At 49.8% G+C, this 12,939-nt stretch overlaps 1 protein-coding gene across 1 annotated transcript in view; it reads left to right on the forward strand.

The window, feature by feature from the left end:
• The window catches only part of COL23A1 (collagen type XXIII alpha 1 chain), a 188,976-nt gene that overhangs the window by 1,325 nt on the left and 174,712 nt on the right, over positions 1-12,939 (forward strand). Inside the window, exon 2 of the mRNA XM_055811945.1 lies at positions 3,343-3,412. Within this exon, the coding sequence (XP_055667920.1) occupies positions 3,343-3,412 (70 nt within the window). The remainder of the gene's footprint in view (positions 1-3,342; positions 3,413-12,939) is intronic.

Here is a 12,939-nt window from a genome sequence, read left to right on the forward strand (position 1 = left end):
TGCAGCCCTTGAGGGGCTTTTTCCAGGTGGGGAGGCGGGGAGGGCTCCCATCCCTTGAAGGTTCCCGCAGTTGAGTTGCTGGGGTTGTGTAAACAGTGGCTCACAAAGTGCAGCAAGATTCCAAGCGGCTTGCAGGGCTGCCGCAGGACAGTGCCGAGTGATTGATCCCAACATCTGGGAAGGTTTTATACTGGGATTTTATTAATGGCCAGACTGGGGTCACAACACGGCGCTGCATTACAATTGTCACAGCCGTGAAGCCTCAATCGTGCAAAAATGTGTTTGCACGCAGCGCCTTCCAGCTGTGAGCAGCTCTGGGGTCACCAGGGGGGATGGAGGCAGCTCCGGGGGGACGGCGAGACGGTCCCTCGGTCCCTCGTGCTGCCCGCTACTGCTGGAATTCTGGTGAGGAACCGCCGCGCACGTCCATTCTCCTGGAAACTCAGCTGCATTGATGTGCCTTGATAAAAGGGAAATGCCAAAAAATATTTTTCTGAAAACCCTGAATACCAGACCAGAGGGGTGCCTGCGAGGCATAATCACAGAATCTAGTTAACGTGTTTTCTCCAGGCAGGAATTAGCCTGCCAGTCGTGGCAGCGGTTCTGTTCCAATTACTCCAATAAATGTGCGTAGCAATGGGAATGGTTTCTGTGGCACTGCCTAAGATCATGTGCAACCTCTTGCTGAGATTTAGTTAAGTGTGGAAAGCTTGTTTTGTACTGGGAACGCTCAGATGGAGATTGTACAGGGGAAAATAAAGCAAAACCACATAATTGGGTTTCTAATGCAAGAGTGAGCTTGTTGAAACGTTTAGTACGACCAAACTTTTGTCGATACTGAAAACAAATTTTGAAACGAGTAACAGATTCAAGGAATGCGTGGTAGCGATTGTGCTATCCATTAATAGTAATTTTAAATGAACTTCTTTGTTGATGTTGAAGTTTCAGAAACTGTTTCTTGACCAGCCTCCTCTCCGTCACATAAGACCGCTCGCTCATCGGGCAGTTCTGTCCTCTCTGTGCTTGAGAGTTTCTGGAGAGCCAGAGAATATTCCCATTGTCATGAACTTCAACAGATGGCTGGGGTCAGTTTTTTTGTTAAATTCTGCGTTGGTCCTCCTTTGAAGTTTACCACAATATTTCAGAAGTGAAACCAAAGCTGCATACGCTCTCTGTGCATGACCCAGCATACTTTGTTCTCTGTTACTACCCAAAAAACATTACTCCATCCACCAGTCTAGGGGTTTGCTGTTGTAATTTATCGCAAAGCTGTGTATAAAGAGCAGCAAATACAACATCAACATGCTGGCTCTGTTCCTTTTAGGGATGTTTAAATGTTTGGCAAGTAAAAGAGGATAGGAAACAATAAAGAAAGGGTGAGCGTGTAGTTAAGGCAAAGAAAGCCAGTTTGGACAACTCGGATTTAGTTTCTGGCCCTGTGACAGGCATCCGTCTAACTTTGGAGAAATCGCTGATTTTAATACGGCAGGACCTTGCCCTTCCCTTGGCTCTTCCTTCAGCGGGACGTGCTGCAGGGTTCTGCTTTGATGCCCTCCGAAACATTTCCAACGGCGCGGTCTGAACGTGACAGCATCTCCACTTGCTCTCCGTCAGAAGCCCCAACGAGAAGCGTGTCGTTTTCATACCGGAGGGAAAATGGGAATGGGAGGATTATAGAAGCATCCAGTTGTTGTAAACAAAGTTGGACCGTTTCGTTCACAAAGGATTTATTGTCCGTGGTAGGCAGAGAGTGTCCAGATTAATCAGTTTCATGACAAGAACAATTCAATGGGAGAACAGAGGCCTCGCTCCAGGATTCAGATCTCCTCTGCTGTTCCCAGTGATGCCTGCTGAACTAAAAGGATGGAAGAGCTTATTTTCATTTCCTCGAGCATCTTTATCATCCAAATTACTTTAAAAATAAACAGATAAAAATGGAGCCACTCTCTAACATTCAGACTGCAGGTGGCTGTCAGAAAAGTCTCTTTAGATACTTTTTTTGCTGCTCCTTCTCAAGGAAAGCCTCTGTTTTGCAGAAGGCAGCTGGGATTGTTCTGGTATTTAGACTTCCCGTAGAACAACTTCTCTGTCAGGTGCTATGAAACAGTCTTGATACTTTCAGGACCTCTTAGCATCACACCCAAGCAGCTAGGAGAGGAATGCATAAGATTTCAGCAAGAGATAAAAGTACTTAATCCCCGGAATAAAAGGAAGATAACCTAATTCACAGGTAGCCTAATTCCTGAATAGTCCACAGGGTTCAAATATTTGAACATAGACTGGGTCATCAGCTGTATAAAATTCAAGCCTGGACACCCTTAATTCAATAAGTACTTTGAATTTTCTCTCTTTTGAAATTATCAGATTATTGGTTCCTCTCAGTAAATGCTTTAGGTGAGACAGGGCATTCCTGGAGTCCTGAAGGCGATGACTGTGGGTGCGGATGAGGTGTTCCCACCCTTGCTGGGCTGCCCCAGCCACGGAGCTGTGCCTGAGCTAATAAACTTACCTGTCATCAGGGCTTATTAACTTGGGCTTGGCAGTGTCCTAAATGCAGGCAAAACATTTTGGTTGGCTTAGAGAGCAGGCAGAGTGCACTCACATCTGTCTGCAATATGCCACGTTGCTTTAGTGTTGTGAATTTTGACGTGTTCTAGTTGCCCCACTGACGAGTTTTTCACTGTGGAGATGGAAACACGGGGCTTTGGGTGGACCTGGGGGTGGGTGAGCACCCCCATCTCGCTGGCCGTGCCCACCCCACTGGCCGTCATTTCCTCAACCCTCTCCTAAGGAAACCTGTAGGAGCCTGCATAGCATGAATTTTAAGTACAAAATCAGCCAAATCAGGTCATCTCTGTTGTGCAGATACCACCCTGCTATGTCAGCTGCAGGGTGTTTGGGAGCAGCTTTGCTGGCGGTTGCAGTGGGGCTTTGCCAGGGCGTTTGCCCTGTGTGGGGTGGGCTGTGGCAGAGCAGTGGGGCTCCCCCCAGCGCTTCTCCTGCCACCAAACCCGCCAAGATGATGCTGACATCTGAACACGGGATGGTAATAGCTGCTCAGGATGAATCCAGCCCACGGGGCTTTTGGGCCGTGTAGGAATCTGCCTGCCCTGTGCGAGGGTTGTAGACTTGCTAAGTAGCACTGAGAAACGTTTAATATTTTGTGTGCTGCTGTGGCACGGGGTATTACCCAAAGAGGCTGAAGGCCACAGGATGAGACCCTTACCTCTCACTGGAAGGAGGCGTGCTGGATGGTTTGGCTGTTGGCATGCATGTGGCACCCACGTTTAGATATATATAACGTGTTTTCTAAGTGGCTGTTTTTATTCCTCCTCCAAACAGAAACTGGGTGAAGGACTAGCAAAGCTGCGGACGGCGAGAGAGGCTCCATCAGACTGCATGTGCCCCCCAGGTAGGTGCAAACGTACCGGCACAGCCCACGCCAGACTGCCCGGGAGCCGCCTGCTCGCTGCACCGACACCACTGAGCTTCTCCTCTCCTATTTTATATATTCCTCCATAACAAGGAAAATGCCTTAAGAAGTGTTTTTTTTTCACGCTGAAGCACTCTGCTGTGCTTGAGAGTGTTAACTTCATCCGTTGCCTTGCTTTGGCCTGTTTACAGATAAAGGAGTTTGAGGTTTGGACAAAAGCGATGTTTGGCTATAAGAATAAAAGAGTGAATGGCTTCACTCTGTTGTGAGCCCTGGGTGTTGGGCCAAAACAATTTAGAAGTAGTAACAAAATCGCTGGGGCTTAATGCAAGTGTGATAATTAAAAGCTGCAGCCTCTCTGCCTTTTAGGAGGGTAGCGAGTTCTCCGGCGCTGCCTTGCTGTACGAAAGCTGTCACTGATTGTTTAAATTTCCTCCCAGAGTTTAATGAACTTCTTAAACTGTCAGAACTTCCTGTTCTGCTGTGGAAGTGCATGCTCCTTGGAAACAATAAACAGCTTAGATTAGTTTGTAAAGGAATCTCATTTATAGAAATGCTCCGTTAAGTGCGCTGCTGTCATACTGAATGGCATGAATGACTTTGGGCTGAGGCACTTCAAGCCTTTTCCTTTCTGTTTTTTTTTTATTATTATTTCTTTCCACAGAAGTAGCAGAAGATGGGTGAAAGATGTGCAGTGCTTTGATGGGGGAGAATGGATAGGCCTGTTACAAAGCTTTGCAAGCAGCAGATAGTTCAGTTCTGGGTTTAAAGAAAAAAACCCCCAACATTAAGTGCTACGTGTAGATGCATAATAGGCAAATGGGCAGTCTGAGTTTTTCCTGCCCCCCTGGATACGAATCCTACCAGAACACACAGCATTAGTCCATACTCACAGCACAAAAAAGATGGACTTTTTGCCCATAAGTTTATGCATAATAACCTCGGAAACATTTCAGTAATGATGCTTTTAAATGTGCGGCTGCAGTTGTACTTGCTGGTTTTCTAGCAGAACGCTGCTATGGATGTCCCGTATGCCTTGCCGCCTTGTCACCAAACCGCGTCAGCTGAGACTCAAAACATGCTTGTTTTCAGCTTATTTTCGGGTGGCCAAATCAGTTTTCTCCCTTCTGATGCACAGACCCAACCAAGCCACCAGCCTCACGGAGCTCTGCAGGCTGCGTCTTGCTCCATTCTGGGCAGCCGGGGCACTACTGATGTGCTTAAGTGGTCAAGAGGCTTTTCCTTTGCTCGGCAGAAAGCAATTGGGATTGAAGAGGCTCCTTTATGGCCAGGAAAGTCCCAATTCTGTTCCGGGTCACTGGGTTTGCCAGTTGCTGTGTTTGAGAGATGGGGGGAAGAGAGGAGGGGGAAGGTTTTCCCACGTGCTGCTGAAATACTCATTACCGTCATCAGTAACGAATTTGTGAGCCGAAGGAAGGAGAAGTGATTTCCTGGTGAGGAGGCAATTTTGCATCCGTGGCTGCTCCTGGCTACCACCGCTGGGGGAGCGGAGCACTGTGCTAAGGCGAGGGTGTGCTGCTGACCTGTTGTGAAGCATTTTGGCTATTTTTTGAGCAAATCAAAGGAACCTTTACATGTGTGTGGGTTTTTTTCCTCCTTCTCCTGAAGAAGGCTTGAATTGCCTTCTGGTTGGTAGTTAAAGAGCTTGATCTAGAAACATCCTGAGAGCTTGTGACCCCCACTGGCATTTGCTGCAGAGCTACACCAGGCTGCAAATTCACAGCTAAGCTTCAGTTTGCCCGTGTGTGTCAAAAAAGCAGCCCCTGGGGAAAAGAAAATTTCTCCCTGCGGAGGGGATGGGGAGATGGAGAGATCCAGCCCTGCTGATGGGCAGGGAGCCGGGAGCATGGCCAGCATCAGCAGGCCTGGCTGCAGCCCCGCTCCTGCTTCCCGAGGGCAGCTGGAAGCTGGTGGGGATGCTGAACGCCTGGGCTGGGGGGCTGGCCTCCTCCAGAAACCCTGCTAAGCAGCAGAAGACATCCTTCTTATTGCTGGATTTAAAGCAAGCCCACCAGAGCACTGCCGATGGTGGTGCTGCCTGCATCGTATGCTGGTGCGGTGCCTCCTTGGGAGGGGGGGGCTTGCTGCCCCAGGACCCACAGGCAGGGCCAGGGGCAAACTGCCTGCCCAGAGCTCGCCCGGCCAGCTGGGCTGGCTTTAAACAAGACCCATTTTTCCTTGAAGCGAGTTCATTTGGGGGTTTTCTGGGGTTTGAGAGGGTGGGGTCAGTTGTTTTTAGGGGATTGCTTTGATGAAATTGACTTGCTATACAGTTTGGGACTGGATGACTATGATCCACTGAAAAGTTAAGAGGCTCGAGTTATTTCAACTATAGCAAAGCCCTGAATCAGTGCTTGTGAAACACTCAAACAAAACAAAATACACACACACACACACACCCCCCCAAAGGAAAAACAACAAAACTGACCCATTTTGTGCTCTGCAGTAAGTCACCTATCTGGCTCTGGGGCTCGGGGTTATCAAGCAGCTGTTCTGAGGTGGGACGCGGCGCTGGTGGGGCTGGGGGCTGGTGGCCAGCAGAGGGGGCCCGGCCGTTTCGCCAGGGCCTTGGAGCCATCCCATCGTCAAGGAAGATCATCATAATTCTTTAAAAAAGCTTAAAATAATGACTGTTCCGACTGTGACGCTGGGCAGGCTGCGAAAAGGTGTCTCCGCCGTCGCTCTCGGCGGCTGCGCGCGGCTGTGGGTTGGCTGCTTTGGCGTTAGTTCTGCAGCCAAAGCGATGGGGAGACGATGACGACAGCTTCGCGTGGCTTTGGCTCCTTCGTGGGTTGGGTGTTGCTGTGGCCGAGGGTGAGGAGAGCATCGCTGGGGGCTGGGGGCAGCTGGAGCGGGGCTGTGCCGTGCCGGGACCCCGCTGCGGTGAGGAGCGCAGCCCTTCAGCCCCCTGGCTATTTGGGACGGGGGCCACAGCGGTTGCATGCCGCTGGCACCAGGCAAGCCCAGGACAGGCTGTCCCCATATGTTGGCTCGCTGTGAAGCAGCAGCTTAATATTTTTATTATTGTCGTTCCCTGAGCCAGGCCTGCGATGCATTGCAGAGGGGCCCCGTAGGGCCAGCCTCCCTCTCGGGGGGCTCCCGGCCCCGCACAGCCCTCGCTACCGCACCAAACCCGGCAGGTGCAGCAACACTTGCTTGCGTGGCACGTAGGACAGCCTGGGCCGATGAAGGCTTGAAAGCAAGACTAGAACTCCATGCTTGCAAACACTTTTTCAGGTTTGGTTTTTTTTCAGTTTTCCAGTTGCGTGGCCTCTGGCTGCCTTTTTATTTTTTTTATTACTATTTTTTATTCTTTTTCTCCCTTGTATTTTTAAGCACAGTCTTTTGAAGCTTGAGGTGCAAAAGGCTCTTGTTAAATACAGTATTTGCCACGCCAAAAGTCTTCAGTGTCTGTGAGAAGGTCCCTCCAGAGCTCGAGGTGCTGGATGTACCATGCTAGAGCCTGGGAGCAAATGTTTCCTTTTAAATCCAGTGAAAAAAGGCTTGAACCAAGCCGCAGTCCGCAGAAAATGCCCTGCCCAGCAGCTGGTCCTTGCTGTATTGTAGACTGAGGGTGTGAAGTCTCCAGCTCTTTCGGCTGCTCTTGCACTGCCTATTGCAATGTACACATTGTGTTCCCATGTGCCTTTTTATTTAACAGCCCCTCCCCAGGCTTTGCACTTTGGAGCCTTAATTCTAAATTTCCTGGCTGCTGGATGATGCATATCCCCGTCTTCATCTCGAGCTTGCGCTAAGACAGTGTCATATGCTTTTGTATGTATGTATATATTACAAAACAGTGTTAAATGTTCAGTGTAGTAATGTGTTGTTCCAGTTAATATGTGACAAATATTTCCCAATAATGGCTTGGCAGCGGGACGAGCGGAGTGGTACTCCAGCCTGCAGGACGGCGGATTGCTCCATTTCTCAGCAATTCAAACCATGTGTACTTGGGGAAGCCGATCATTTAAAATCCTCCCTACCTCTGCAGAGTCGGCAGCTCCTGAGGCACTCTTGCTGTGCTTGTTATTATTTATACAAATTTTATTTTTTTACATATTTTTTAATTTTCATTTTTACCCTAACTGAGACGCAGGGATCAACTTTCTCCAGCTTGCTGTGGAAGTTTGGCACGGTACTTTTTGTGGTTTCCAGCAACTTGAAATATCTGCCTAATTTTTACTGGTGTAAATGTTGTCTTCAAGTGTCACTCGCTATCTGCCTTCTCCCTGGCGTTGTCTCCCCAGGTAATTAGCACAACAGAATTTCCCTAATTGCTAGAGATCAAGGAGGAGAGGCTCTGCTTGCTTTGTAGTCCTGACAAACGGCAGATGTTTTCCAGCAGGCCAAATGGGATGCGCTGAGCTCCGTTGAGGCTGGCTCTTTGTTTCGCACTCTTGCGTGATAGCAGCTCTCCATTACTGCTCTCTTTTTACACGTTTCTGAGTCATGAGTCCTTCAGGATAGTTAAATAGATATGGGAAAATATCAAATGAAAGCAAGTATTTCTTCTTTAAGTAAGTGGCGATCTCTGCTTTTGTGAGTTGCTTTGCATCTACTGAGCATACATGTCTGAAGTATTCCTCACTGTCACCTCAAAAGACACTTTTCTGTCTACTAAAACCATTAAAACTCAGTATTTTTCTGTACTTTCTATGATTTAGAATGAGACAAAGAGCTTTAAAACATCTCCAAGTTTTAAAATATTTCCCTCAGTCCTCTTTGCCTCAGTTTCCCATGCCCTGCCAGTCACTTTGCTTCGGCAGGGTTTACTTTCTTGATGTGACTTTGCCCCCAGGAGGCAAGGATGTGGAAATTACAGTGTTAGTATAAACAGGCTTGCACTGAAGTTACACATACAATCAGAATTCTCTTTTGCACGGAAAAGCTGGTGCCAGGAGTTTAAAAAATGAGCCAGGAGCCAAGCGTTAAAACATCAAAATAACGAAGAACAACTGGCTGGGAAGGACTTTTGACAAATGGTGCCATTTAGATGCAGGCACTTACTTTCTCTTCAACGTGTTTTCGAATGTTACCCCTTCAAAAATACAATCTGATCACAAATGTTAGCAGCTTTTGGAAAAATGGTCTTTGAGCATAGAAATTACTGCTGGCTACCTTCCATCAGCTCCTTCCTGGCGACCATTCCTCAGTCCCTTTCGGATATTTGTGGAAGGCCCCGAGGACATCTGGAGCTGTGTCTGCACGCCACATGTGCGGGAGCTGCCAGCCGCCTTCTCCCGGGAGCTACCTGGGATGGGCACGGATACCGTCCATCTTCTTTACTAGCAGGTCCCGAAAAGCAGCAGAGTGGTGGGTCCCCGTCCCATCCTTGGGAGCCCTGCAGCTCTGCTTCGTGAGATGTTTTGTGGCTTCAGGACTCTCCGCTGATGGAAGCCTACGGGTTGGGGGTTGTTTTCTTGAGTGGTTGAAGTAGATGGAAATAAATGGAGGAGAAGGGAGTCTTACTTGGTTTGGCATCTCCTCCCAGCCATATGACTCGTGCATGTGTTGTGCGCTGCAGGGTGCCAGCCGCCAAGGGGCAAGGAGCCCAAAGCCCCTCTTGGAAGTAGAGGGATGGTCTTCTCGTGGCCCTGCGGGTTGCTGTGAGTCTGGAGAGGGCTGCTGGCAGGCACGGCGGCAGCAGCCAGCTCTGTCATGGCAGCGTCAGGGGGGCTTCTGGTTGCACTGGTTTGCTTTTCCTGATTGCAGAGGTGCTTCTGGCACTGCTGGGCGCCCCTGCTCGTGGCGGCGGGGGGAGCAGCGGGCACAGGCAGGAAGGCAGCGAGGGGGAGGTTCAAGTCTGGGGGGTCGGGGGCTGCTCTCAAACCAAGCTCCCCGGCACGCTGGCGTCCGAGGGAAGGCACCTCCTCAGCTCAGCACCCTTCCAAACACCCTACTGGATCAGCTGCTGTGTCAGCCAGCAGTGACATTTAATGTCCTGCCGAGGTGACATTAAATGCTGGATGTGGCCGGGACTTTGTGAGGCAGGAAATCGCGTGGCACCAGTGTTATTCCCAGAGCTGGCAGCGCCTCTGACACAGAGGCAGGGGCATGAGCTAAAAGGCAGTCTGGCCTTAAAACCACTGGCGCAGGAAAATGGGCCGGAGCCATCTCCCAGCGAGACTCTGGCAGTATTTATCCTGGTGGCGTTTGGTGCAGCTCCGGCGCTCGAACACGGAGGCTCAGAGCAGTACACCAGGAACCAGCCCTTTCCCAGCAGCATTCGTCTTTAGACCACTTCAGCAAAAATTAATTAAAACTGGTGACATCAGTGGGGAAGGCTTTGAAAATTTATTTTTTCTAAGTCTGCCAAAGTTATTTTGAGTGTAATGAAAACTACAAAAATAAACCTGATGACCATATCCTCTGTGAGAGGCTCTGTGTAACTTTATCTTTGTCTCGACATATGAAGTCATTTATCTAGGCACAGATATTTTGTGCTGCCAGCCCCTTCAGCGCTGCCTTTCCAGAGAGGAGGCTCCGGAGCAGGTTGGTTCAATGCTCATGGACTGACTCACCTGGGAGTTTCCCATCAGCTTCCAGTTGGTTTCCCCCTCTTTCTTGTTCAAATGATGGATTAATGTCACCCACGTGAGCAGTGACTTGGCTTTGCAGAGCTGATTACTGAAAATAGACCGCGGTTGGCGTGGTACCTGCTGCATCTCCGTGTCGTCTCATTGAGCTGGTGGTGCCGTCATCTCCTGTCCATCCTGGGTGCAGCACGATGGGAGTGTGTTGCAAACCCAGCATGCTTTAGGTTGATCTTATCATTAATGCAGTGTTGATAGAAGCAGGTTTTAGCACAGAAGTTGTTTTTGGGCAGTCAGCTACTGCCAATGTGTTCCTGAAGCAAAAGCTGCCTTATTTCTCTGCCACCAAGAAGCTCCAGGCTGATGTCCCATGACTTGCGTTGCAGAAATACATGCTGCGTAGGAAGCACCACCACCTGCGCCTGTGGTGGGGAGGTGCAGATAACAGGCAGCCAAAATCCAGCTGGAGCAGAGGGGCTGTATGGCTGTTAACTTGCCTGTTAACCTCTGTTCTTGCTGCGCTGGGTGGGTGTCGCTTAATTCTTCAACAGATATAGAGGAACCACCCCTCTGGGCTCTTCCAGGGAGTGCCAGCCCAAAGGCTGGACAAACAGCCCCATCTGCCCCACTAGCCTCTGCCCTTGGCTTCCTGCTCGAGAGGTCCCGGACTGTCCATAAACCTGGATATCCGTAAACCTGTTTTGCCATTCATAAGACCAGAAATGTTGCTCTCACACTGGTGCTGCTTGTTTGCTCCTGTTTTGTTGCTCTAAGACACGGTCATTTGTTTTACTTTGTAGGGTTGCAGGTAGGTGTAGGGCACTTTAAAGAATCCAGATATATCTCCGTCACTCATATCACTCCAATAAAGGCTGGAATTAATCCCCAATGGCAAATCTATCAGTAGTGTTTGGGTTATTTTACAGATTTCTGGGCCGGAGAGTCCCTTTCAGCTCTTGTTAAATAGAATTTCCTTAAAGGAATGTATTCCTCTGAACTCCAGCACCTGAATAGCATGCTTTCGCATTCCCAAATTTGCTCATCCTTTAACCACCGTATTTTCACAGGAGGGAGGGAGGTGACTTGGAGAGTGAGAGCCATAGGTGGCTGTAGCTGAGAGTTCTAACAGGATTTTAACCAAATGATTATGTTGCAACAGATGCTCACTGAGAAGCGTGGCTTGCCTGGCTTGTGCGGACAGGGCTGTGAATCCAAATGCCAGCCACAAGCGCGGATCGGTGCGCTTCTCTCTTGCCCCTCCGCTACCAACCCAAAACACAAGCCAAGCACCACCAAGTGTGCCAGCTGGGATCATTCCTAAGGCTCCAGATGTTATTTCAGCCATAAAAGCAGAGAGAGATCAGGAAACTTTTGTCTGTTTCCTTAGAATACATGTCAGTTCACTGGGAAGATGCGAAGAGGTTAAAGAGGGGAACCTGTAAATGTGGTGAATAACTTCTAGGAACAGCTTGGAGGCAGTGAAGGCAGAGAACAAGAGTGGGTCACACCTCCGAGTTGGGGAAAAGTGTCTTTAGATCATTAAACATTGTATAACACAGCTTTTGGGGAAGTTGGCTTGAGTGAGCTGTTCAGTTGAGCCAGCGGTGGGGAGGAAGGAGGTGGGATGCTCTTTTGCTGAAGGGTTTCGTAGCTGAAGCTGCAATAACCTTGGGGAATTTTACATCATGAAAATCCTACTTATGTCAGAGTCCTCAGCAGCTGCTGAGCTTGGTATGGGACCAGGGTTTACCTTTATTGCAGCAACGGCGGTGAAACTTACTTGGCACGTCTGATACGCAGAGCACCCAGACTTTGCTCCATGGGAAGGCAGCGTGCCACCCGCCGGTTTGTCCCCAGATGTGTTAAGGGGGTGGCAGTTCTGCGACTGTGTGACCGAGTCCTGCACCTTCATTTTTCACGGGGCCTGTCCGGCTGTAGGAAGTCACTGTATGAAGAGCTATTTGCAGAGCAGGCAGCGTGGAGGACTTGGCTAGGGGTTTGTCCATCCGCGCCTGGGAGGAGGCAGCGCTGCTGCAGTGGGGTCCCTGGGGTCCCTTGGCCCTGGGGTGCTGGGTGGGGTGGCAGAGGCTGGGGTTCTTGCTGGGTGGTACCGACCATCGAACTGACCTCACCACGCTCGTGCACGAGGTACACCGGTCTGTGAGTGACAGATCCTCGTGGTGACACGCTACAAGAAGCAGCACGAGGAGGCAGAATCAGCTGCCGATCTTTTTTTAATTGCACCTGTCCTGCCGTGGTAAAACAAGACAGTAAAAAGGCTGGATTTCTTTCTGCTTTTCTAAATCGGACCCAAGAGGCAACAAGTCTCGTCATTTCCCAGCTATGATCCCATGGTAATCCCACCACCATCCCACCCCGGGGGGAGGCGATCGGCTCTGCAGGCTGTGGCTCAGCTCTCCGAGCACAAGCACGGTGGGCACAAGCGTTTGCGTTAACACAGCCTTGCAGGTTGCGCTCACACGGGTTAGTGACCTAATTAAACCTCCACCTGTTCTTCGTTTGTCACCATCAGTCTTTGTTTTATCATGTGGCAGAAGATATGCGGGTGCCAAGGTACCCCTGGACACTGGAATTTGGCCGCCAGAGCAGATACAATGTGCTTCTTGGGTTTCATCCCTGTGGCAGATGGATTGAGCTCATGGCCTTTTGTACGAGCGAGGCCAAGAGCTGCCGGCAATGCCCCCTGCCCAGCTAGTGCGTGCTCGTCTGCTTTTTTTAATGTGACCTAGTGGAGCAAGGAGAAAAAACTGCATGTGCGGGATGGATTGAGTGTAGCCAGGGTGCTCACGGAGAGCGCTCCAGAGAGCTCGTCGTGGGGCTAAATGTTCATCTGGTGCCAGAAGCCCACCTTTTTCTATGAGTTGGAGTTGCGGACGTATTCCTGAAAGACATGACATTCGTCTTGGTTGGGTGGGGATTTGGGGCTGCATT

The sequence above is a fragment of the Falco peregrinus genome, chromosome 8, assembly GCF_023634155.1.
Source record: "Falco peregrinus isolate bFalPer1 chromosome 8, bFalPer1.pri, whole genome shotgun sequence".
Lineage (NCBI taxonomy): Eukaryota > Metazoa > Chordata > Aves > Falconiformes > Falconidae > Falco > Falco peregrinus.